At 44.1% G+C, this 23,120-nt stretch overlaps 6 protein-coding genes, 1 long non-coding RNA gene, 6 other non-coding genes and 1 pseudogene across 14 annotated transcripts; 7 read left to right on the plus strand and 7 right to left on the minus strand.

Annotated features, from left to right (window-relative positions):
- Positions 1–486: 486 nt before the first annotated feature.
- LOC108901365 (histone H2A) lies at positions 487–967 on the minus strand. The gene has a single exon (XM_018702838.2). It carries the CDS (start codon positions 911–913, stop codon positions 527–529), a length of 387 nt encoding a protein of 128 aa, XP_018558354.1. The 5' UTR covers positions 914–967; the 3' UTR covers positions 487–526.
- A 286-nt stretch (positions 968–1,253) lies between these two features.
- LOC108901372 (histone H3-like) lies at positions 1,254–4,335 on the plus strand (annotated as a pseudogene).
- trnal-cag (transfer RNA leucine (anticodon CAG)) lies at positions 2,287–2,369 on the minus strand. Its single transcript has one exon. It is a non-coding gene; the product is annotated as a tRNA-Leu (tRNA).
- Positions 2,708–2,779, minus strand: trnaq-cug (transfer RNA glutamine (anticodon CUG)). Its single transcript has one exon. It is a non-coding gene; the product is annotated as a tRNA-Gln (tRNA).
- Positions 4,336–6,402: 2,067 nt separating the features above from the next.
- Positions 6,403–6,907, plus strand: LOC108901363 (histone H2A). The gene has a single exon (XM_018702835.2). The coding sequence runs from the start codon at positions 6,460–6,462 to the stop codon at positions 6,844–6,846; it is 387 nt and encodes a 128-aa protein (XP_018558351.1). The 5' UTR covers positions 6,403–6,459; the 3' UTR covers positions 6,847–6,907.
- Positions 6,908–8,567: 1,660 nt separating this feature from the next.
- Positions 8,568–10,887, minus strand: LOC108901355 (uncharacterized). 2 transcript variants are annotated; one of them, XR_007815066.1, is made up of 5 exons: positions 10,271–10,887; positions 10,067–10,138; positions 9,886–9,957; positions 9,280–9,752; positions 8,568–9,153 (listed from the first exon to the last, which is right to left on the minus strand). It is a non-coding gene; the product is annotated as an uncharacterized LOC108901355 (long non-coding RNA). The 2 variants fall into 2 exon arrangements; XR_007815067.1 differs by lacking the exon at positions 8,568–9,153 and having other exon boundaries at positions 9,251–9,752.
- Positions 10,888–13,231: 2,344 nt separating this feature from the next.
- trnal-cag (transfer RNA leucine (anticodon CAG)) lies at positions 13,232–13,314 on the plus strand. The gene has a single exon. It is a non-coding gene; the product is annotated as a tRNA-Leu (tRNA).
- A 1,242-nt stretch (positions 13,315–14,556) lies between these two features.
- Positions 14,557–14,628, plus strand: trnaq-cug (transfer RNA glutamine (anticodon CUG)). Its single transcript has one exon. It is a non-coding gene; the product is annotated as a tRNA-Gln (tRNA).
- Positions 14,629–14,844: 216 nt separating this feature from the next.
- trnal-cag (transfer RNA leucine (anticodon CAG)) lies at positions 14,845–14,927 on the plus strand. The gene has a single exon. It is a non-coding gene; the product is annotated as a tRNA-Leu (tRNA).
- A 197-nt stretch (positions 14,928–15,124) lies between these two features.
- Positions 15,125–15,207, plus strand: trnal-cag (transfer RNA leucine (anticodon CAG)). The gene has a single exon. It is a non-coding gene; the product is annotated as a tRNA-Leu (tRNA).
- A 1,322-nt stretch (positions 15,208–16,529) lies between these two features.
- Positions 16,530–17,012, plus strand: LOC108901361 (histone H2A). Its single transcript, XM_018702833.2, has one exon. The coding sequence runs from the start codon at positions 16,581–16,583 to the stop codon at positions 16,965–16,967; it is 387 nt and encodes a 128-aa protein (XP_018558349.1). The 5' UTR covers positions 16,530–16,580; the 3' UTR covers positions 16,968–17,012.
- A 374-nt stretch (positions 17,013–17,386) lies between these two features.
- LOC108901358 (histone H1) lies at positions 17,387–18,727 on the minus strand. The gene has a single exon (XM_018702831.2). The coding sequence runs from the start codon at positions 18,653–18,655 to the stop codon at positions 18,047–18,049; it is 609 nt and encodes a 202-aa protein (XP_018558347.1). The 5' UTR covers positions 18,656–18,727; the 3' UTR covers positions 17,387–18,046.
- Positions 18,728–20,758: 2,031 nt separating this feature from the next.
- Positions 20,759–21,137, minus strand: LOC108901370 (histone H4-like). The gene is given in 2 exon segments (XM_018702843.2): positions 20,759–21,106; positions 21,108–21,137. Coding segments are annotated over 2 exon segments (312 nt in total). The 5' UTR covers positions 21,123–21,137; the 3' UTR covers positions 20,759–20,809.
- Positions 21,138–22,039: 902 nt separating this feature from the next.
- Positions 22,040–22,503, minus strand: LOC108901366 (histone H2B 1/2). The gene has a single exon (XM_018702839.2). It carries the CDS (start codon positions 22,461–22,463, stop codon positions 22,089–22,091), a length of 375 nt encoding a protein of 124 aa, XP_018558355.1. The 5' UTR covers positions 22,464–22,503; the 3' UTR covers positions 22,040–22,088.
- Between the last annotated feature and the right edge of the window lie 617 nt (positions 22,504–23,120).

A 23,120-nucleotide genomic window follows, 5' to 3' on the forward strand; every position in this document is an offset into this window, starting at 1 on the left:
GAAACCATAAAAAGGCTGCCATGAAATTTACTGAATAATGACAAAATAGAAAAGAAATGTGTTTCATCTACATTTTTCATCATTTACATTCTGAGTGTAATAAAGCTGTCAATACTAATGCATTTAGCATCAATATTCTATTTAGTCTGCTCTGCATCAACTATCACTATTGGTCCCTTTTGTGCTGCTGTTACTACACCCTCTGATACATTATTATGACGATACTGTACTGCAGAAAATAGTGCTGAATAATGAGAAGTAATGACCAAAAAAGAAAAAAGAAAAGAAAAAACCTGACCAATTAGAAAATTTCATTATTCCTCTAATGTGTATTAATGTGTATTAACTAACCAACAGTGCCCCTCTTGATAACATAGTAGTTTTTAATTTGTCTTCATTTATAGATGTTTTTTTTTTTTTTTAATTCAAAGCCGGTTTCCATGTAAACAGTGAAGACCAGTGCTCTTTATGTGACGGAGTGTGTGGCTCTTAAAAGAGCCTTTTTGTGGTGTAGGTGTCAGCAACTTTACTTGGCCTTGGCGGGCTTCTCGGTCTTCTTGGGCAGCAGAACAGCCTGGATGTTGGGCAACACGCCGCCCTGAGCAATGGTGACTCCCCCGAGCAGCTTGTTGAGCTCCTCGTCGTTGCGGACGGCCAGCTGCAGGTGGCGGGGAATGATACGGGTCTTCTTGTTGTCACGGGCGGCGTTTCCAGCCAGCTCCAGAATCTCAGCGGTCAGGTACTCCAGCACAGCCGCCAGGTAGACGGGGGCGCCGGCACCGACACGCTCGGCATAGTTACCCTTCCTCAGCAGCCTGTGAACACGGCCGACTGGGAACTGGAGCCCAGCACGAGAAGAGCGAGTCTTGGCCTTAGCCCTTGCCTTACCACCGGTCTTACCACGTCCAGACATTTTACGATTTGTTTTCGTGAGATGAGACTCAGATAAACTGTGACTCTAGCGAGCCGAACCCTCAGTTTTATGTCCGCGGAGAGCGCGGGACGGTTCCTGCCTGACCAACCAGAGAGGAGGCTCGCAGCAGAGCAGCAGGAGGCAGCCCGCCCTCAGTTTTGGCGGACATTTTCAAAAGACTTTTCTCCAATAAGCAGCGGAGATTGAGGCGGTGGGTCGCTCCTGAAGGCGGCGCTGAGCTCCAGGAAGAGTCCCTCACCAATCAGGAGCCGCAGGTCTGAAGCAGCGTCACCGTTTCTCAGTCGGTCCCACAGTTTAAGAGCAGCGCGTTGTTCGCTTCTTCTTCACTTTTCTTTTGCAAAGAAAAACACACATAATGGCAAGAACCAAGCAGACCGCTCGTAAATCCACCGGAGGCAAAGCCCCCAGGAAGCAGCTGGCCACCAAGGCTGCCCGTAAGAGCGCCCCGGCCACCGGCGGTGTGAAGAAGCCTCACCGTTACAGGCCCGGTACCGTGGCTCTCCGAGAGATCCGTCGCTACCAGAAATCCACCGAGCTGCTGATCCGCAAGCTGCCCTTCCAGCGCCTGGTCAGAGAAATCGCTCAGGACTTCAAGACCGACCTGCGCTTCCAGAGCTCCGCTGTCATGGCTCTGCAGGAGGCCAGCGAGGCTTACCTGGTCGGTCTGTTCGAGGATACCAATCTGTGCGCCATCCACGCCAAGAGAGTCACCATCATGCCCAAGGACATCCAGCTGGCCCGCCGCATCCGCGGAGAGAGAGCTTAAGCTGTCTCTGCACTCAACACTCAACGGCTCTTTTAAGAGCCACCTCACTCTGCACTCAAAAGCAAAGTTCTCTGCTGCTCCTATCTTATTAACTGTCAGTGAATTAGTCACTTTAATTATCGTTATGAACAAATAAAGGCCTCAGTAACACTTTACACATACAGACACGTACCATCAGTCATTTCAGGATGTGGCCGTCACAGTTGTCTTCAATACAAAGAACAGAATTAGAAATAATATTGTGTGTATAGCAAGTGAACAGTCATGACACTCATGTGTTTGAAGCAGATCAAAGTAGTCAATGTGAGGCCATGAATGTTACAAACTAACACGTTCACCTGTAATACATGAAAATGGATGGTGTCTGACCCCAGACCACTTCCACGTGCACCAGGCTGAGCACGGCAATATACAAAAGTGCGCTTGGCACGTGCTCAGTGAAATGAGCAGGATGCAACTGACTGCACTCTGATCCATGTAAGAGGACACTGAACACATCTCAGGCACAGGCTGACAACTGTCTCTCAGGTTCAGGCGTCAGATTAGATTACAGATTACACTTGAGCCGTTACAGAGAAAAGATTCATGTCAGAAGTGGGATTCGAACCCACGCCTCCAGGGGAGACTGCGACCTGAACGCAGCGCCTTAGACCGCTCGGCCATCCTGACTGGACTGCCACATGTAGAAAGCAGCTTGATGACGTTGGTAAGTCCAAAAGTAAGGTGAAGACATCACCCTGGGCGGCCCGTCCTCTCTCCTAGGTGTGAAATATAAAAGCCGGTGGTGGATTCAATGTAAGTTAGCAATTAGTACGACGAGTTAATTTCCAGGTGCTGATGAAAGGTGAGTGATTTCTCAATCTGGGCAGGTTATAGTCTTGTAACTGTACTACCACTTAAAATCAGGTTCCACCGAGATTTGAACACTTCCCATGATTCAGAGGGTTTGAACACAGTATCAGGTAATGGTGCTAACACTAACACGACAGTTTAATCCTTTCAAAATCAGGTTCCACCGAGATTTGAACTCGGATCGCTGGATTCAGAGTCCAGAGTGCTAACCATTACACCATGGAACCCCTGCACACTGAACCACAGCTTCTGCTGCCAGACCCTTGAGGGATGATGACACAACTTTTCACTGGAACTAATTTTACAAAGTTTACAAGGACAAAATAAAAATAAATACAAACAAACATCAAATTAAAATTATGAATCTGCTCCCTAAGACCAACATATGAAACGTGCTGGATTTTGTGTATGAAGTTTTTTTAAAGACAACATCAGCAGATGAAAAGCTCAGTTATCAACTTTTCATCTGAGTGGCGACTGTGGTAACGTGTGTGAGCGTCTGTCGACATGTACCTCCATACATGGTGCCTGTTGTGTCATACAGGTGACTGTCAGCAGGTCAATGATAGAAAGAAAGAAAGAAAGTGCACCTCAAGCTGTATATTGTCAGTGTGATTTGAGGACCACGGCCTCACGGCTGCTCCACAGAGCTCAGCAGCAGCACAGGTTCAGCACCCTGAACACAGACAGCAGCTACCATCTCTGTTGCTTTGAGTTCAGCACCTCGGACAGCGAAGGCCTCACAACGCTGCTCGGGACAAGAGAACAGGAAGCTCCAACTACACTCACCTGAGAGAGCTAAGACACAAATCACCCTGCTGCACTGCACAAGGAGCTCACCTGTTCACAGTAGACCACCACCAGGAAATAGGTGTCTCTTTGATAAAATGTAACTTCAACACAATATATTAATGAGAACAATCAAGTGTGTAAATGTTTTCCCAATTTCATAATCAATTACAAGATAAATGGAGATAAGTAAACACTGTGAGAGATCTGAAGAAACAAAGACATAGAAAAACTAGTAGCAGCAGACATCATACTACATTCATCTCTACTGAATTATTTAATAATAACTTTGACTGGTACTTTTTATATTGTTGTTCTGCTACTTTTATTGACATCAATATTTTCTTTCATCTCTGGATAAACTATGGAGCTCGGTTTATAGGATCCTGCTGTCCTGGTTAAAGACAAAAAAAAAAACTGTGCGGTCATTTCACTCATTAGGACCTTCCTCAGATAATGACTATTCGACCGCAGCCTGCTCTGGTTCAGCTGGAGGCGCTAATGCACCAAAAAGTTTCTTATCAGAAGAAGAGAATGCCCGCCTCTGTCTTCTATTACGTCCTCAGACAGAGTTTGAATAGCTGTGAATTCCTCGTTCAACAACATTCAGAGTTTTTGTAGTGAACAGATAAAATGAGCGGACGTGGAAAGGGAGGAAAAGGTCTCGGTAAAGGAGGCGCTAAGCGTCACCGTAAAGTTCTCCGTGATAACATCCAGGGAATCACCAAACCCGCTATCCGCCGTCTGGCTCGTCGTGGCGGAGTGAAGCGTATCTCCGGTCTGATCTACGAGGAGACCCGCGGTGTGTTGAAGGTGTTTCTGGAGAACGTGATCCGTGATGCCGTCACCTACACCGAGCACGCCAAGCGGAAGACTGTGACCGCCATGGACGTGGTGTACGCTCTGAAGAGACAAGGCCGCACTCTCTACGGCTTCGGAGGTTAAATCTATCCCCTCATCTCATGACAACACAACGGCTCTTTTAAGAGCCACACACTCCGTCTGTAAAGGCAAACTTTCCTCCCTTTTGTGCTCACGAATTACATCTGAAATACACAAAAGTCATGTGTCCACGCTCGTTGTCTTTGCTTCTTTATGATGATAAAAAATCATAGTTCATAAGGTCTGTTGGCTGTTGTACTTAGAGGTTCATTATTGCACATCATTAAATGCTGTTATATGCTGCATATTTAACTTATTTTTCATCTGTGGTCACAAACTACAAACAAATATATTAGGGTCATTTATAAAAATTATCATTAAGAAGAAAAAATATATTAATGCAGAAATATAGGCTGAAAAACACAAACACCATCAGACTCTAGCTGAAACAGGCAGAAGCTCAAATACATTAAATACACATCTGGTTGAAGACATGCATTGATCACTGCTACTATAAAAGAGCCGCTGGTATGAGGCAAGGTCTGGCTGAGTTTCAGTGCTGACAGAGCTGAGTGCTAATCAACCATTTCTTTAACAAACAGCTCTAAATAAACGATGTGTCCTGTAATATGTGTGGATTTGTCTAATAGATGATAAAACCCACAGTGGCCATTTTACTTCTTTGCTGTGTTAGTTATGAAGCAATAGAGCAGCAGATATTGTGCTGTATTTGGTACTGGTTGCAATGAACCATGGGATGTTTTGGAATTCTTCTTTATCATGTACACATTTTCATCTTCATTCATTAATGTATAAATCACTTTAGTGGCTGAGAATTCAATTCAGGCTCCAACGTTTGCATTCTGAAACAAACATGAGGGAAAAAAATCTCATGTTTATTTAATTACAATAACAGGCCTGGCAAGTGCCAGAAGACAATTATAAGCAGGACATAATAACATCATTAACTGACTAAATAAATAAATAAAAAGTAATGTCAAAGAAGAATGAGTAATTAACCAAATCTGACATAAGAAACCATTTTTTAAAGACATTCACATCATTAGCAGCTGCAGACTGGAATGACAGTGGTATTGTAATTGAGTGTTAAATGACTGTTTAAATGTCTTCCCCATGTTTTTCCAACAGCAGCAGCCATATGAAAACACAGATATGCTTCAGACTTTATTCTTCATGGTTTATGAACTAAGCTGTGATTTTGTGCTTCATGAATATTCTGCATATTTGTATATTCAAAGTAGTATATGCTGAGTTTTCTATGAGACAGAAACAGTAAATGAGTGTCTACAGTTTATATTTTTGTTAATGTGTTAAATTTGGTATTTTATTTAAAAAATAATGTAAAAGGGATATTAGAAGGAAAACTGCTCTTAGAAGACAAAGTTATGGCTCTTAAAAGAGCCGTTGTGTGTTGAGTGCAGAGACAGTTTAAGCTCTCTCTCCGCGGATGCGGCGGGCCAGCTGGATGTCCTTGGGCATGATGGTGACTCTCTTGGCGTGGATGGCGCACAGATTGGTGTCCTCGAACAGACCGACCAGGTAAGCCTCGCTGGCCTCCTGCAGAGCCATGACAGCGGAGCTCTGGAAGCGCAGGTCGGTCTTGAAGTCCTGAGCGATTTCTCTGACCAGGCGCTGGAAGGGCAGCTTGCGGATCAGCAGCTCGGTGGATTTCTGGTAGCGACGGATCTCTCGGAGAGCCACGGTACCGGGCCTGTAACGGTGAGGCTTTTTCACACCGCCGGTGGCCGGGGCGCTCTTACGGGCAGCCTTGGTGGCCAGCTGCTTCCTGGGGGCTTTGCCTCCGGTGGATTTACGAGCGGTCTGCTTGGTTCTTGCCATTATGTGTGTTTTTCTTTGCAAAAGAAAAGTGAAGAAGAAGCGAACAACGCGCTGCTCTTAAACTGTGGGACCGACTGAGAAACGGTGACGCTGCTTCAGACCTGCGGCTCCTGATTGGTGAGGGACTCTTCCTGGAGCTCAGCGCCGCCTTCAGGAGCGACCCACCGCCTCAATCTCCGCTGCTTATTGGAGAAAAGTCTTTTGAAAATGTCCGCCAAAACTGAGGGCGGGCTGCCTCCTGCTGCTCTGCTGCGAGCCTCCTCTCTGGTTGGTCAGGCAGGAACCGTCCCGCGCTCTCCGCGGACATAAAACTGAGGGTTCGGCTCGTTGGAGTCACAGTTTATCTGAGTCTCATCTCACGAAAACAAATCGTAAAATGTCTGGACGTGGTAAGACCGGTGGTAAAGCAAGGGCTAAGGCCAAGACTCGCTCTTCTCGTGCCGGGCTCCAGTTCCCAGTCGGCCGTGTTCACAGGCTGCTGAGGAAGGGTAACTATGCCGAGCGTGTCGGTGCCGGCGCCCCCGTCTACCTGGCGGCTGTGCTGGAGTACCTGACCGCTGAGATTCTGGAGTTGGCTGGAAACGCCGCCCGTGACAACAAGAAGACCCGTATCATTCCCCGCCACCTGCAGCTGGCCGTCCGCAACGACGAGGAGCTCAACAAACTGCTCGGCGGAGTCACTATCGCTCAGGGCGGCGTGTTGCCCAACATCCAGGCTGTTCTGCTGCCCAAGAAGACCGAGAAGCCCGCCAAGGCCAAGTAAAGCTGGACACTGGCTGACTGCTGACACCCACACCACAAAAAGGCTCTTTTAAGAGCCACACACTCCATCACATAAAGAGCACTTTCCTATGCACTCGGACCCATAACAACAAATGCGTAGTTGTGCTTTGTGGATGCATGAACTGTCTGCACTCTGTTACTCATCACCACTGATTTCTTGATGGGGGGCCTTCTTGAGGCAAATTACTGGAGCTATTCACCTTAACAAAGGTTTTTGCCATCATCTCTTATTTGTCACTGCAGTCTTCCTTCCATCAACCAGAACTGGATAGTCCTAGTCCTTTTTGTCCCCTCTCATCTTTTTTTTTTTTTTTTTTTTTTTTTTTTTAAACCATTCTCCACACCTCTACCACCTGTGTTGTGCTTCCAATTGAGTCACAGTATTTCTTCCAGTGTGACCTTTTTGCCTGTGCTACTTTATACTGAAATTCTTTAACTACTTTAAATGCCTTATTCCATTGTCATCCCACCACGGAACCGTACTCTGCCTTTATTACTGTGAATAGCTTCTACGGCAGCTGATATTATACCTTGTTTTATCTTGCTGTTCAGTTCTTCTCTACCCATTTCACTCTTAACCTGACTAAGCTGTTTATCACTTTGATCTATACATTTCTCCCAGTTAGCTTTCTCAAAGATCCATCTTCTACCTGGTGCACTGTCCATTCACTCATTACTGCCTTGGAGCTTGAGTGTGAGATCAAGGACAGACTCTTTTCCTGTGTTGATATCTATTCTTGTTTTACTGCCCTCATTTAAACACACTAAATTCTTCTCATCAAGCCATTCATCTTGTGTACCCTACTTGACCATACCCTAAGTTCCTCATTTATTTCTTCCCATTTTAATCCCACACTGACCTGTATCCTCTCCTGTTTTAGATTTGATCTCATATGTTGCATTTATCACTCCTGCTACACAGGTAACCCATTTCTTTGTTTTTATTATTTTCTACATTGTAGATTAATACTGAAGATGTCAAAATGATGAAGGAACACATGTGGAATTATGTAGTGAACAATAAGTGTTAAACAAAGCAGAATGTGTCACCTGCAGTGGTTTTCCAGCAGTCGTGAAGGAGGTGCTGAGCACTTGTTGGCTGCTTTGCCTTCACATCCAACACATCCCAAACCATCTCAATACATTCACATTCAGCACTAATGTCTCTATACTGTCAAGTTAGTAAAACAACACATCACATTGCAAAGTCACAAAATAGACAGTCACATAATATCACCTGAGTCCCTACATGATATTTCCTCCATCTTGTGAGCACAATACATGTGTAATATAGGCCACAGTGGTCAGGATAAAACAATAATAATAATACATAATTTCTATGGGCTCTGTGCACTTCAAAGCTCTGTATGTAAGCTTTCTCATTTGTCTTCCTCTCAACACTGATTATGCTGGTTCCAACCTCTCAGCTATCTGAATTTGCTCAATAAAGCAATAATCCAAAAAAAGTTAAATAAGGTACATTTACAGTCAGTAAATGATGCTTTTTCAGATTAACCACTGTGTCACTGTTGTTATGTGCCATCTGTGTCATATGTATTGTAATAGTATACATCATGAAACACACTGATCAGTCACAACATTAAAACCACTGACAGATCAAGTGAATAAAGTGTTGTTACAGTACAGTCCTGACATTCATCTGAATATTACTTGACACTTTTCTTTACAGACCAAGCACACTCCCTCATGGCAGTGACCTCCCCCAGCAGCCCAACACACCGGCCCCATGGTGTAATGGTTAACACTCTGGACTCTGAATCCAGTGATCTCTCTAAATCTCAGTGAAACCAGACTTAAAGTGGTTTAAAGATTTTAGACTGAAATGTCATTCAGTAACAATGATGCTCTGTTTATTTCCTTTCTTTGGGATGTCTTAACAATGATAAAAAACAATATCAATATTTTTAAGGGGTTAAACAAATGACATTTATTTTATCCAGAGAGGATTCAAGAACTCCTTGAGAGTTACATCTCATGGTGGAATGAATTTAGCAGATGTACAGATGTAGGTGTAACACTTATGATCTTCAGGACAGCAAAGTGTCTGTGGTGATGCTGCTGCAACAGATGAGGAGGACATGTGGGGCCAGATAAGGAAGAATAAGAGTTAATAACCTCAGCAACACAACAGGTGAAGAATTCAACAATATATGAGTTTTAATGATTGAATGAAATAAATGTAAACTCATCTTTTTAAATGAGAGCGTTCACTCTGCATGCTGTCTCCTTCTCCCTTCAATTCCTCTCCTCTTCTCTCTCTGAAAGACTAATGACAGATGAGAGGAAACAACTGTTAATAACTTCATCAGAATGATGTAAAAAGAAAATTATATATAATTCAGAAAACAATACATAATAAATGTGTACTTATCTTTTTAATAAGAAGGCTCACAGTGAATGGTGTCTCCTCTGGTTGTCACTCGTCTCGTCTGGTCTCTGACTCGTTTCTCTTCATGTTGTTTTATCTCTTTTCTCTAAAAGACAAGTGGAGGACAAGGGAAGGTGACAGTTCATAAACAACTTCAGCACCAGGAAAAACTTTTCATCTGTGTAGGAACTCTGATAATAACATAAAATAAACATGTACTTATCTTTTTGTAAAAGAGAGTTTACAGAGCTCTGTACTGCATCCTCCCTCCTCTCCTCTAAAAAACAAGTGACAGATAAGAAGAAATAACAGTTAATAACTTCATCAAAATGATGTATAAAGAAGAATTATTTATCATCATAGAATTGTTGATGAAGACATATAATGAATGTAAACTTATCTTTTTTAATAAGAGGGTTCACAGTGCATCAGTCTCCTCAGCCCTGGTCTGGTCTGGTCTCCTCTCTTTGTTCCTCATGTTGTTTTGTGTCCTCTCTCTGAAAGACAAATGTCAGATAAGGAAGCTAACAGTTAATAATCAGCTTCAGCACCAGAGAAACTTTTCATCTGTGTAGAAATTCTGATAATAAGAATATATATAAACTTATCTTTTTTAATAAGAGGGCTCACAGTCCATGGCGTCCTGTCTCCTCGTCCCTGGTCTGGTCTGGTCTGGTCTGTTCCTCATGTTGTTTTCTCTCTCTAAAAGGCAAAAGACAGATAAGAAAAGTTAAACTTCATAAACAACTTGAGCACCAGAGGAACTTCTTGTCTGTGTAGGAATTCTGATGAGATTCAAATGTAAACTTACCATTTTATAATAAGAGGTTTGACAGTGCATGGTGTCTCCTCTGCTGGTCTCATCTGGACTCTTCTTCTCTTTCTAAAAGACAAACAGCAGATAAGAGGAAAGAAGTTAAAACCTCCAGATGTTTCTAATGATTCGATTATTTAGAAACATGTCACTACACTTGAACACAAACTGAAGATTACAGCTTTTATAGCCAACACTCACCTGTTGTCCACTCTGTCCACCACTGGCTGGTCTGGTTGGCTGAGAGGTGCAGGTGAGGTGAAGCTCTTCACTCTCTGTTGCTGCTGTTCTTGTCTTTTCCTGCTTCTTCTCTCAGCCTGTTCTTCCTCGTCGACCTGGATCAGGAGTGTTTTCAGGCTCTGACTCTGTCCCTGCAGCTGTTGTTACAGGTCTTCTCAGTCCTAGCTCAGACTTGACTCTGAAGCTTGTGATGCTAGTGATGAGTCAGTGCCATTAATGAGGCAATTTAGAGTTTCCAATTCATCCAGTTTGGAAAAAATCAGGTGACAGTCTTTGGAGAGAGCTCCTCTCTCAAGAGTTCCTGGAAGCTCCCTCATGTTTTGTACAATATCAGACACAGGCCAGCACCAAGAAAGAAAGAAAGGTGCAGGAAGCACCAAAAACACTGACCTGTGTACCAGGATGAAATCAACTATATACATATTTACAATAACAGCCCTGCCAGACGCATTGGTCCAACAGGAGCTGCTTAATGTCTGCTTGGAGCATGAGAACTGGTGGAGGATGGTGTTAGATCCAGTCACACTCTCAAGCGCTTCTTTGGTGGAGAGAAGCTGCTGCTGGTGGTGGTGGAGGTGGAGGTGTGGAGGTGGAGGTGGTCTCCTCCCTCTTCCTCTTTGACTGAGTCATCGCACACTGTGCCGACTTCTCTGTGAACTGACAGAGGACAGACATGAGAGTGTGTCCGTCTGAGCTGTAGTCGGTCACTCTCCAGCGGTTGGTCAGCTCTGTGCTGTCGGTCCTGAACACAGTGGAGATGACTCTGGTGACACTGCTGCTGTCAGACTCCACGGTGCGGACACAGTTCCTACGGTCCGCCCTCAATGCTGCGAGCTCCGCCTTCTCGGGAAGAGGCGGAAACAGTATGTGTGAAGAGCAGGAGCCTGCAGCGGGCACCATCATACCTGCTGGTGCTTCTGTAAGAGGAGATGGTGTCACATTCTCCCCCTGCCTCTGCCCGGCCTTGGCAAACGGTGTAGCCATGAGGCGTGGGCGGAGAAATCCCTCCAGAGGAACTGAGGGGAAGTCCTTGGAACCTGTAACGAGGCTGTGGTACAGGCTCGCTATGGACTTGGACATGGAGTTGATGGTTGATCTGCTGAGAGGACGGTTCCTCAGGTTTGTCACAATCAGCTGAACAACTTGATTGTGCCTCAGCAGATCAGCTGAATGGAAAGAAAAAGGAAAACATGAGTCACATTAGTCATGACGTGATCAGACTGATTAAAGCCTGGATTCAAATCTGGAGTTAACTGAGCAGTCATGACTTTAAAACTCTCTGTCCCAACAAATTAAAAACTTAAGCAGCTTTAAGCAAAAATGGATTTTCCTAGTGGATTTACATTGACAGGGCTTCAGGTCTAAATCACAGGTTAAGTCAGAAATCAATTAATTACTTAATCAATAAATGCTTTGATATCATGTTTCCACCAGGGTTAGAATAAACAGGTTTGGATTTATGGATGTGATGCTTTAATCCCGCACCTACAGTTAAAACACACAAACTCAACCGTCCACATATGAAAACCAAGGCCTCAGGTTGACCACACTGACGTCAGATGATTGCCTCTGGCTCGTTCCCATAAGTTTAAACGGTGCGTGCAACATATACAACTTTTAGCATCTTTTAAAAAAATGTCCAGTCGCCATCTTTGTCCTATAGTTTTAACATGAACTCGACGACACTTGTGCACCCTCTCAAAACTGCTGTGTTTCTTGAACACAACATCAATATTCAGACATTTTCCACCTGTTATATGCACACTCATGAAATTTGGTCGTCAATAATAATTTACACTAAAATAACAGGTGTGACTCAGGTGTAACGGTGAATGCTGGTCTTGAATGTGTGGACTATGATTTACCATAGCGGTCATCCAGCACACGGACGATGCCTAAGGTCAGCAGGTGCTTCTCTCGGTGGAAACCAGTGGAGGGCATTTTTTTTGTCACTTTGACGGTTTGTGTTGTCCACGAAGAAGATGTTCGCTTTTACAGTCGAAGAGTTTCAACTTGTGTCGGCGCTCAGGTGTAGAATGATGAAATTAGAATGATTAGCTGTGTTTTTATAGAGACAGCTCTACACGTCATCATCACCATGACTTCAGTGACAGAAAGCAGAAGTTACATTCCATTTTTATAATGCGAAGAGCTGAAAGTATAATATTTATAATAAATATAAAATATGTTATTTTTAAACTGTTAATCAATCAATAGAACAATATTTTGATAATTGATTAATGAATGATTGATTTGTTGAGAGATTCCAGGGGTAAATAACGAATAAATAAAATAACATAAACAATGAGAGATTTAAAATTTACTGAAGGATGACAGGCTTTTGATTTGAATGAATTCATTAACACAGCCTCATTTATGTATTCATTTCAGCACTTATTTAACAATTCAATTATTGATTTCACGTTGTAACATCATTTCTTCGATATTTATTACGAGTATTGATTTTTTTTGCATTTAGTATTTATTGATCTGCATCATCAGTTATTAATAATAAGCCACAATGACACATGACACATTTTTCTATTGTGTGAAATATCTTTAGCCCTTATAGTTTGGTTAACATGGGATAAAAACTGATCTGAAATGTGTCAGTTACATTTACAGTTAAGGTTAAGGTCAGGAAGGTCAGAGGTCAAGGTCAGGGACGACTAACTGTATCATGACTGGACTAACTGTGTAGGTGTGATTGTAAACAGTGTGAAGGCTGTTTGGTAAATTCAGCAGATCATTAACTAAGCAGCACTCACAGAAAATACACTGTCAGTTGTTCACTGGTGTTTGCTGCTCTCTAGTTCTTCTAATTTCCCCTGAAACAAACACACTGCATTCCTTAATGAAATCAGAATGAGATTGATGAGATTAATCTGCTCCCTTTCACCCTCAGGAAAAGCAGTAGACACAGTCAGGATGGCCGAGCGGTCTAAGGCGCTGCGTTCAGGTCGCAGTCTCCCCTGGAGGCGTGGGTTCGAATCCCACTTCTGACAGCACACCTTTTCATCTCAGCAGTGTCAGTTACATGTATAAATGGTGCAGGAAGATGTCTGTGCTGCTGCTGTAAAGAATGGTCGTTAGATACAGTAAACTGTAACTGTGAACACTTCGAACATCATCTTTCAAAACAATGGAATCATTGTGGCATTTCCCACTCTACACTTGTTTGTAAACGTAGCATGACACGTGTTGAAACACAGGTTGAAATGTACAAGTCTCCAAATGTGCTGTTCCTCAGGTTTGACACAATCAGCTGAACAACTTGATTGTGCCTCAACAGATCAGCTGAATGGAAAGAAAAAGGAAAACATGAGTCACATTAGTCATGACGTGATCAGACTGATTAAAAAAATGAACCAAGTAGATGCACAACACTAAATGTTCTCCATAGTAAAACTGGATTTGACTCCTCAGAGATTTTTCAGTCTCTGGCTCATTCCAATATCTGATGTTGTATCCATGGTGCATGCAACATTCACAACTTTTAGCATCTTGCCCGGCCACCATTTTTCATTACATGAATGTTAATACATCTCCTACCAGCCACATGCAGACTCATCACATTCCATCGTGTGTGTTAATTTGACACCAAAACAACAGGTGTGACTCAGGTGCAATTGTTAATGGTCGTAAATGCAGTCTACTGTGTTTTACCATAGCGGTCATCCTGCACATGGACAACGCCAAAGGTCAGCAGGTACTTTTCTCTGTGGAAACCAGTAGAAGGCTTTTTTTTTGTTGTTGTTGTTGCAGCAGGGTGATTTGTGTCTTAGCTCTCTCAGGTGAGTGTAGTTGGAGCTTCCTGTTCTCTTGTCCCGAGCAGCGTCGTGAGGCCGTGGTCCTCAAATCACACTGACAATATACAGCTTGAGGTGCACTTTCTTTCTTTCTTTCTATCATTGACCTGCTGACAGTCACCTGTATGACACAACAGGCACCATGTATGGAGGTACATGTCGACAGACGCTCACACACGTTACCACAGTCGCCACTCAGATGAAAAGTTGATAACTGAGCTTTTCATCTGCTGATGTTGTCTTTAAAAAAACTTCATACACAAAATCCAGCACGTTTCATATGTTGGTCTTAGGGAGCAGAGTCATAATTTTAATTTGATGTTTGTTTGTATTTATTTTTATTTTGTCCTTGTAAACTTTGTAAAATTAGTTCCAGTGAAAAGTTGTGTCATCATCCCTCAAGGGTCTGGCAGCAGAAGCTGTGGTTCAGTGTGCAGTGGTTCCATGGTGTAATGGTTAGCACTCTGGACTCTGAATCCAGCGATCCGAGTTCAAATCTCGGTGGAACCTGATTTTGAAAGTGGTAGTACAGTACTACAATCATGACTATGAACCTGCCCAGATTGAGAAATCACTCACCTTTCATCAGCACCTGGAAATTAACTCGTCGTACTAATTGCTAACTTACATTGAATCCACCGCTTTTATTTCACACTAGAGAGAGACGGCCCAGGTGATGTCTTCACTTACTTTGACTTACACGTCATCAGCTGCTTTCTATGTGCAGTCAGGATGGCCGAGCGGTCTAAGGCGCTGCGTTCAGGTCGCAGTCTCCCCTGGAGGCGTGGGTTCGAATCCCACTTCTGACAGCCTGTGTTTTTCATTGGGACAGGAACCTGATTTTGAAAGGATTAAACTGTCGTGTTAGTGTTAGCACCATTACCTGATACTGTGTTCAAAACCTCTGAATCATGGGAAGTGATGAAATCAATGAAACTCCCTCTTTAACAGTTCTTTAGCTCTTTTTTTAGGCAGAAACCATGTGACTGTAAAGCAGCTCTTCAAAGTCAGGATGGCCGAGCGGTCTAAGGCGCTGCGTTCAGGTCGCAGTCTCCCCTGGAGGCGTGGGTTCGAATCCCACTTCTGACATGAATCTTTTCTCTGTAACGGCTCAAGTGTAATCTGTAATCTAATCTGACACCTGAACCTGAGAGACAGTTGTCAGCCTGTGCCTGAGATGTGTTCAGTGTCCTCTTACATGGATCAGAGTGCAGTCAGTTGCATCCTGCTCATTTCACTGAGCACGTGCCAAGCGCACTTTTGTATATTGCCGTGCTCAGCCTGGTGCACGTGGAAGTGGTCTGGGGTCAGACACCATCCATTTTCATGTATTACAGGTGAACGTGTTAGTTTGTAACATTCATGGCCTCACATTGACTACTTTGATCTGCTTCAAACACATGAGTGTCATGACTGTTCACTTGCTATACACACAATATTATTTCTAATTCTGTTCTTTGTATTGAAGACAACTGTGACGGCCACATCCTGAAATGACTGATGGTACGTGTCTGTATGTGTAAAGTGTTACTGAGGCCTTTATTTGTTCATAACGATAATTAAAGTGACTAATTCACTGACAGTTAATAAGATAAGAGCAGCAGAGAACTTTGCTTTTGAGTGCAGAGTGAGGTGGCTCTTAAAAGAGCCGTTGAGTGTTGAGTGCAGAGACAGCTTAAGCTCTCTCTCCGCGGATGCGGCGGGCCAGCTGGATGTCCTTGGGCATGATGGTGACTCTCTTGGCGTGGATGGCGCACAGATTGGTATCCTCGAACAGACCGACCAGGTAAGCCTCGCTGGCCTCCTGCAGAGCCATGACAGCGGAGCTCTGGAAGCGCAGGTCGGTCTTGAAGTCCTGAGCGATTTCTCTGACCAGGCGCTGGAAGGGCAGCTTGCGGATCAGCAGCTCGGTGGATTTCTGGTAGCGACGGATCTCTCGGAGAGCCACGGTACCGGGCCTGTAACGGTGAGGCTTCTTCACACCGCCGGTGGCCGGGGCGCTCTTACGGGCAGCTTTGGTGGCCAGCTGCTTCCTGGGGGCTTTGCCTCCGGTGGATTTACGAGCGGTCTGCTTGGTTCTTGCCATTATGTGTGTTTTTCTTTGCAAAAGAAAAGTGAAGAAGAAGCGAACAACGCGCTGCTCTTAAACTGTGGGACCGACTGAGAAACGGTGACGCTGCTTCAGACCTGCGGCTCCTGATTGGTGAGGGACTCTTCCTGGAGCTCAGCGCCGCCTTCAGGAGCGACCCACCGCCTCAATCTCCGCTGCTTATTGGAGAAAAGTCTTTTGAAAATGTCCGCCAAAACTGAGGGCGGGCTGCCTCCTGCTGCTCTGCTGCGAGCCTCCTCTCTGGTTGGTCAGGCAGGAACCGTCCCGCGCTCTCCGCGGACATAAAACTGAGGGTTCGGCTCGCTAGAGTCACAGTTTATCTGAGTCTCATCTCACGAAAACAAATCGTAAAATGTCTGGACGTGGTAAGACCGGTGGTAAGGCAAGGGCTAAGGCCAAGACTCGCTCTTCTCGTGCCGGGCTCCAGTTCCCAGTCGGCCGTGTTCACAGGCTGCTGAGGAAGGGTAACTATGCCGAGCGTGTCGGTGCCGGCGCCCCCGTCTACCTGGCGGCTGTGCTGGAGTACCTGACCGCTGAGATCCTGGAGTTGGCTGGAAACGCCGCCCGTGACAACAAGAAGACCCGTATCATTCCCCGCCACCTGCAGCTGGCCGTCCGCAACGACGAGGAGCTCAACAAGCTGCTCGGGGGAGTCACCATTGCTCAGGGCGGCGTGTTGCCCAACATCCAGGCTGTTCTGCTGCCCAAGAAGACCGAGAAGCCCGCCAAGGCCAAGTAAAGCTGCTGACACCTACACCACAAAAAGGCTCTTTTAAGAGCCACACACTCCGTCACATAAAGAGTACTGGTCACTGGTTCACTGTTTACATGGAAACCGGCTTTGAATTAAAAAAACATCTATAAACGAAAACAAATTAAAAACTACGGCTCCATGTTATCAAGAGGGGCACTGTTGGTTAGTTAATACACATTACTGTATACAGTATTCTATAAATATAATGAAATTTTCCTCTAATTGGTCAGGTTTTTTCTTTTCTTTTTTCTTTTTTGGTCATTACTTCTCATTATTCAGCACTATTTTCTGCAGTACAGTATCGTCATAATAATGTATCAGAGGGTGTAGTAACAGCAGCACAAAAGGGACCAATAGTGATAGTTGATGCAGAGCAGACTAAATAGAATATTGATGCTAATGCATTAGTATTGACAGCTTTATTACACTCAGAATGTAAATGATGAAAAATGTAGATGAAACACATTTCTTTTCTATTTTGTCATTATTCAGTAAATTTCATGGCAGCCTTTTTATGGTTTCAGCCTAATTTCACACACACACACACACACACACACACACACACACACACACACACACACACACACACACACACACACACACATATATATATATATATATATATATATAGCTCTCTGCATCTGTTCCTTTAGTTAAGTTGGTTTTCTGTTCGGCACCACATCGATTGACAATAATTTTAAAACCTTAAAAAATGTAGTGACAGGCCAAAAGTCAAAGCAAAGGAGTTGTCAGCTCTATATGCGTTATTACTACTACTCCTGTTGTCTGGCCCTTCTCTCAGTAAATAGGCCCATGTACATTGATACACTAGTAAGTCGTCTGTAGGAATCTTTCAGGGCTTATTGACATTGATGTGGGATAATGAATTTCTTTTTTTTTTTAAATGGCATTTTAAGAAACAGTGGTTTGGTGTATTGGGTTATTGATTGGCTAATCAACACGTCAAATAATGTTGAGCAGGAATCAGGTCTTTAGTGAAAGTGTGTGTGGCTCTTAAAAGAGCCTTTTTGAAATAGTTTTCCATGTTTCAGACCCAGAGCAGCTCACTTCTTCTTGGGTGCTGCCTTCTTGGCTTTAGGCTTGGCAACCTTCTTGGCGGGGGCCTTCTTGGCTGCGGGTGCCTTCTTTACTTTGGGCTTGGCAGCTTTCTTGACGGGAGCCTTCTTGGGGCTCTTGGTGGCCTTCTTAGGGCTCTTGGTGGGTTTCTTGACCGCTGCGGTCTTCTTGACCTTCTTCGGGGACTTCTTGGCGGCTGCTGGCTTCTTAGCCGCTGCGGGTTTCTTGGCGGCGGCGGGCTTCTTGGCTTTAGGAGCGGCTTTCTTGGCCGGCTTCTTCACCTTGGTGTCAGCCTTCTTGCTCATCTTGAAGGAGCCGGAAGCCCCGGTCCCCTTAACCTGGACCAGAGTCCCCTTGGCCACCAGACTCCTGATGGCGGTCTTGACGCGGGCCTTGTTCTTCTCCACATCGTAGCCTCCGGCAGACAGAGCCTTCTTCAGGGCGGCCGCCGACACGCCGCCCCGCTCCTTGGATGCGGCCACGGCTTTAACGATCTGCTCCCCGACGCTGGGGCCGGTCTTCTTGGGTTTAGAAGCCTTCTTCTTGGCGGCCTTGGCCGGAGCGGCTGGAGCTGCAGCTGGTGCTACTTCTGCCATCTTTTCTTTTCTCGGTAGTGTTCCTCCTCACGGTGAGACTAGAGTCAGAGTGTGTAGAACCCTGCAGCAGGAGGCGGCACTTAAACACACCATGAGAGCCGTATAGACTCAACTCAGCTCAGCGCTCCTCCGTGCAGTCTCAACACCGGGAACTTGTGTTTTCTCCTCACCGGTAAAACACTCACAAATCACCGTGGGAGCAACGCTACAGGTCGCAGCGAAGGGAGTCGACAGCGGCCGCGTGTCTCTTCATATTGAAGCCGGTCACAGCTCTGATGATCTCTGTATTTTCTTTGGGGAGCCTCCAAACCTCAGCTGTTCACCGCGGTGACCAGCGCTGCTCCGCGGCTTTTCCCACTCACTTCTCTCCTAAAATGGTTTAAAATGCACAACAACTCCATCAAAACCAGTTTCCCCGCTGCCTCACATGTTTGTTGAGGGACTCAGAGTAAAAACAACCATCTGTCGATCAGCTGTTTGTAATAAACCGAAGCTGATCTGGTCGCAGCAAACACACTGGTGATGACCGAGGCTTATGGCGAAGGTCAGTCAGACTTTCTGTCAGGGCCGGTTCATATCTTCAGTGTAACACACGAAACTGTTACACTGATCGATACATTATTAATCAATATATCACTGATGAACTGTAAATTACTTCACCCTGTGAATGCATTATTTTACCATAAGAGAATTAAAAGCTTCTGCACTAAATAATATGAGCGACCTCAGACCTTTTAGAAGTGATGTTAAATCATCTTCCAGGAGGCAGGCTCCCGCTCCATGTTTTTTTTGAAAAAGGCTGTAGTTAGGGCTTTCTCAGGCCTTGGCATGCTCTAGTTATGCTGCTAGACGCTATGGAGATTTTATTACACAATATCTTCAAATATGCAGAGATTATGTAGCTTTATTCCCAAGTGTCACACGACGACAGGTGCCAGCCCTCATGGACTTACAAGACACTAGAGCAAGAGCAATAACATAATGAAAGAACAAATACAATACACCTCCGCACATGTCACTCAACACCAGGCATATCAAATATAAAGCGCACTCATACTGTTGACTGACACAATCTGAGCTCAGTGAAACCTTGTCTGAAAACAGGTACTGAAGTCCACAATATATAAATATGTAAATATGGGGATTATTTGAATACAGTTAGTTTAAGTAGTGTAAGCAACTAATAACAGTAAATAATATATATAATAATAATAATAATAATATTTTTTTAAAAGTATTACATTGTCAAAATAACAACAGATCTACATAGCAATCACTTTTAAAGAGATGTGAAATGAATCAAAAGTTAACAGTCTCCAAAATTCATCATTAAGTTTGATGTTAATGTTTAATGTAGTTCTTACCTTCATCCCTTCTTTTGAAAACATAATTCTTCTGTAACATTTATGATGTTCTCAAAATGTCATTGTGGACTTTGCACATAATAAGTATTACTGATTTCCCACATTTGAGCTCCAGTGGGTAGTTTTTTTTGTTTGTTTTGTTTTGTTTTTTTCAATTGTCAATCTTCTGACAAAATGATGAGCATAACGTCACAACAATGAGCAACACACACACACACACACACACACACACACACACACACACACACACACACACACACACACACCGCTTGCCTAAACTATGTTTGCAACGACTAGCATGCGTGTTGTCATGCTAGTCGTTGTGTTATGTGGATGGCTTGACTGAATATGGAAATTAGCATTGGCTGTAAATTCATTAATTGTCCCTTTATAACTAAGTTAACTTTAAACTTCAGGAATTCCCTGCTTAACTTCCAGCAACTAGGTTTTTTCCACACCACAGCGTATCAGCTTTAGTTTTTGAAAATAATGATCCCCAAAGATGGAGGACCTGGATCTCTCAGTTTTCTTAATCAGATTTTGTCCGTTGCACTCGTAACTCTTACACATTTTTCCATAATCATAAAGTTTGTTAAATTTGCAAGCAAACGCCGTAGTCTGTCAGTGACACGTTGTCCAATAATTTACTAGGGAGAAAATACATATTAACGGTTGATACTGAAGCAGTGTGCAGCTGGTTTGTTCTCGAACATGAGGAAATAAGCTCTTAGTGAGGGGGTGTGTGGCTCTTAAAAGAGCCGTTGTGTTGTCATGAGATGAGGAGAAAGATTTAACCTCCGAAGCCGTAGAGAGTGCGGCCCTGTCTCTTCAGAGCGTACACTACGTCCATGGCGGTCACCGTCTTCCTCTTGGCGTGCTCGGTGTAGGTGACGGCATCACGGATCACGTTCTCCAGGAACACCTTCAACACACCGCGAGTCTCCTCGTAGATCAGACCGGAGATACGCTTCACTCCGCCACGACGAGCCAGACGGCGGATAGCGGGTTTGGTGATTCCCTGGATGTTATCACGGAGAACTTTACGGTGACGCTTAGCGCCTCCTTTACCGAGACCTTTCCCTCCCTTTTCCACGTCCGCTCATTATAGCTTAAAAGTTGCTTTAACAATCTAATAGTGGTTGAACTAAGAGTGGCTACATATAAACCCTGCCTGCGGACGTGTTTGAAAACAGACAGCGCAACCTCAGCCCGCCACTTTAATCTTTCAGGATAGGGAGCCTGTCAGCGGCTGCGTTTCCGTCTAAATCCGTCAAAATAAAAGCAAAACACCGAGCCTGGCAATTCTACTGACCTCAAATATTTATTTGGGCACCAACATTAGCTCTAATTGTCTGCTTATAAAATATCAACAATACAGCTGTTACTCATTTCCCTCAGTTGAAGCCTACTAAACCAAATTCATGTTGTTTTTATTTTAGTATGATGTCATACTGTTTGGAGTTATATTTATTGCATGGTTTTGAGCTGGTTTATTTATTCTTCTGGATGTGAAGTTCATATTCAAAATAAGTAAGATCAATTAAAACAATGACCTGGCCATTCTACTTATTTACCTGGGCACCAACATGGACTTTGTGTATCAATTCATTTAACTAGTCTATTAACATTAGATTGAAGTTCACTGTAATCCAACACCTGTAATATCCACAACTAAAGGAATAGATGTAACAGGATGTTACATGATATTCCTTTCTCTCCCTATAACTCAGCATGTTTCAGAATGATCCAAATGCTTGTCTAATATTTTGTCTTTATGATGACTTTGTAACTGCAGATGAAGAACAAGTCATTTACAGCAACATTTAATAATATTTAATCATGAGTCTCATGGAAGAGCATAGTTTAGTCTGGACTGCAATAACTTTTGGTCCATCATCAGGATGTCCCAGAGGATCAATTTATAGCAGACAATGTGATTATTAGACATCTTCATTTTTTGCAGTTATACATAAGCTACAGTACAAGAACTAAGGAAGTTTGTCTTTACAGTCAGAGTGTGTGGCTCTTAAAAGAGCCGTTGGTTCGTTGTAGTGAAGCAGCACAGCTGTTTACTTGGAGCTGGTGTACTTGGTCACAGCCTTGGTGCCCTCGGACACGGCGTGCTTGGCCAGCTCACCGGGCAGCAGGAGACGCACGGCGGTCTGAATCTCCCTGGAGGTGATGGTGGAGCGCTTGTTGTAGTGAGCCAGACGAGACGCCTCGGCAGCGATGCGCTCAAAGATGTCGTTGACGAACGAGTTCATGATGCTCATGGCCTTGGAGGAGATACCGGTGTCGGGGTGGACCTGTTTCAGGACCTTGTACACGTAGATGGCGTAGCTCTCCCTCCTGGTCTTTCGCTTCTTCTTACCGCCCTTACCGGCGGTCTTAGTCACGGCTTTCTTGGAGCCCTTCTTGGGCGCTGACTTTGCGGGTTCAGGCATTGTACCTTTCCAATACTAGCACGAAGCGGATGAGCTTTCAACCTATAGAGGAGTTCGTCTTATACAGGCTTCATGCAAATTGCACTGTGTGGTCCCCCTCCTCTGATTGGCTGAGCGGAGGGCTCACTGAGAATGACTGTGATCTATGGAAATCTGCAGTCTGTCGAGAAAATGTGCTCGAACGAATTAGCTATATAACTATATATATATATACCTTCTGAGCACAGTCGTGCAGCAGACAAAATGAACTGTCCTCTTGTTTCCTGTTGTAATGGTCAGCGCTCTGGACTCTGAATCCGGGTTCAAATCTTGAAGCCACAAAACAGGAATAAGCCCATTATTGCTGATCACTGGATTCAGAGTCCAGAGTAATAACCATTACACCATGAAGCCACTGCACATTTTGTGTCATCTGCTGCCATCTGACTGTGTAGAACCAATGACATACAATATGTATTTTATTATCAATATAGGTTATATAACATAGAAACAACAGGGAGCCATTAATAGTTTTCTTCTGAGCAGTAATGTGACACTGCAGTGATAAGGTGTGTGGGCATCTGTTTGACATGCATCTTTTCCCATGGTGCCTGCTGTGTTGTTACATGAACCACCTGGTAAAGTACAAAGATAGTGATCAATTTCACGCTTCATTAA

This window comes from Lates calcarifer, linkage group LG18, assembly GCF_001640805.2.
Source record: "Lates calcarifer isolate ASB-BC8 linkage group LG18, TLL_Latcal_v3, whole genome shotgun sequence".
Taxonomy (NCBI): Eukaryota; Metazoa; Chordata; class Actinopteri; family Centropomidae; genus Lates; species Lates calcarifer.

Excerpts from the sequence above, each read along its gene's own strand:
- LOC108901361 (XM_018702833.2), top strand. The coding sequence starts at position 16,581 with ATGTCTGGACGTGGTAAGACCGGTGGTAAGGCAAGGGCTAAGGCCAAG.
- LOC108901358 (XM_018702831.2), bottom strand. The coding sequence starts at position 18,655 with ATGGCAGAAGTAGCACCAGCTGCAGCTCCAGCCGCTCCGGCCAAGGCC.
- LOC108901363 (XM_018702835.2), top strand. The coding sequence starts at position 6,460 with ATGTCTGGACGTGGTAAGACCGGTGGTAAAGCAAGGGCTAAGGCCAAG.
- LOC108901366 (XM_018702839.2), bottom strand. The coding sequence starts at position 22,463 with ATGCCTGAACCCGCAAAGTCAGCGCCCAAGAAGGGCTCCAAGAAAGCC.
- LOC108901365 (XM_018702838.2), bottom strand. The coding sequence starts at position 913 with ATGTCTGGACGTGGTAAGACCGGTGGTAAGGCAAGGGCTAAGGCCAAG.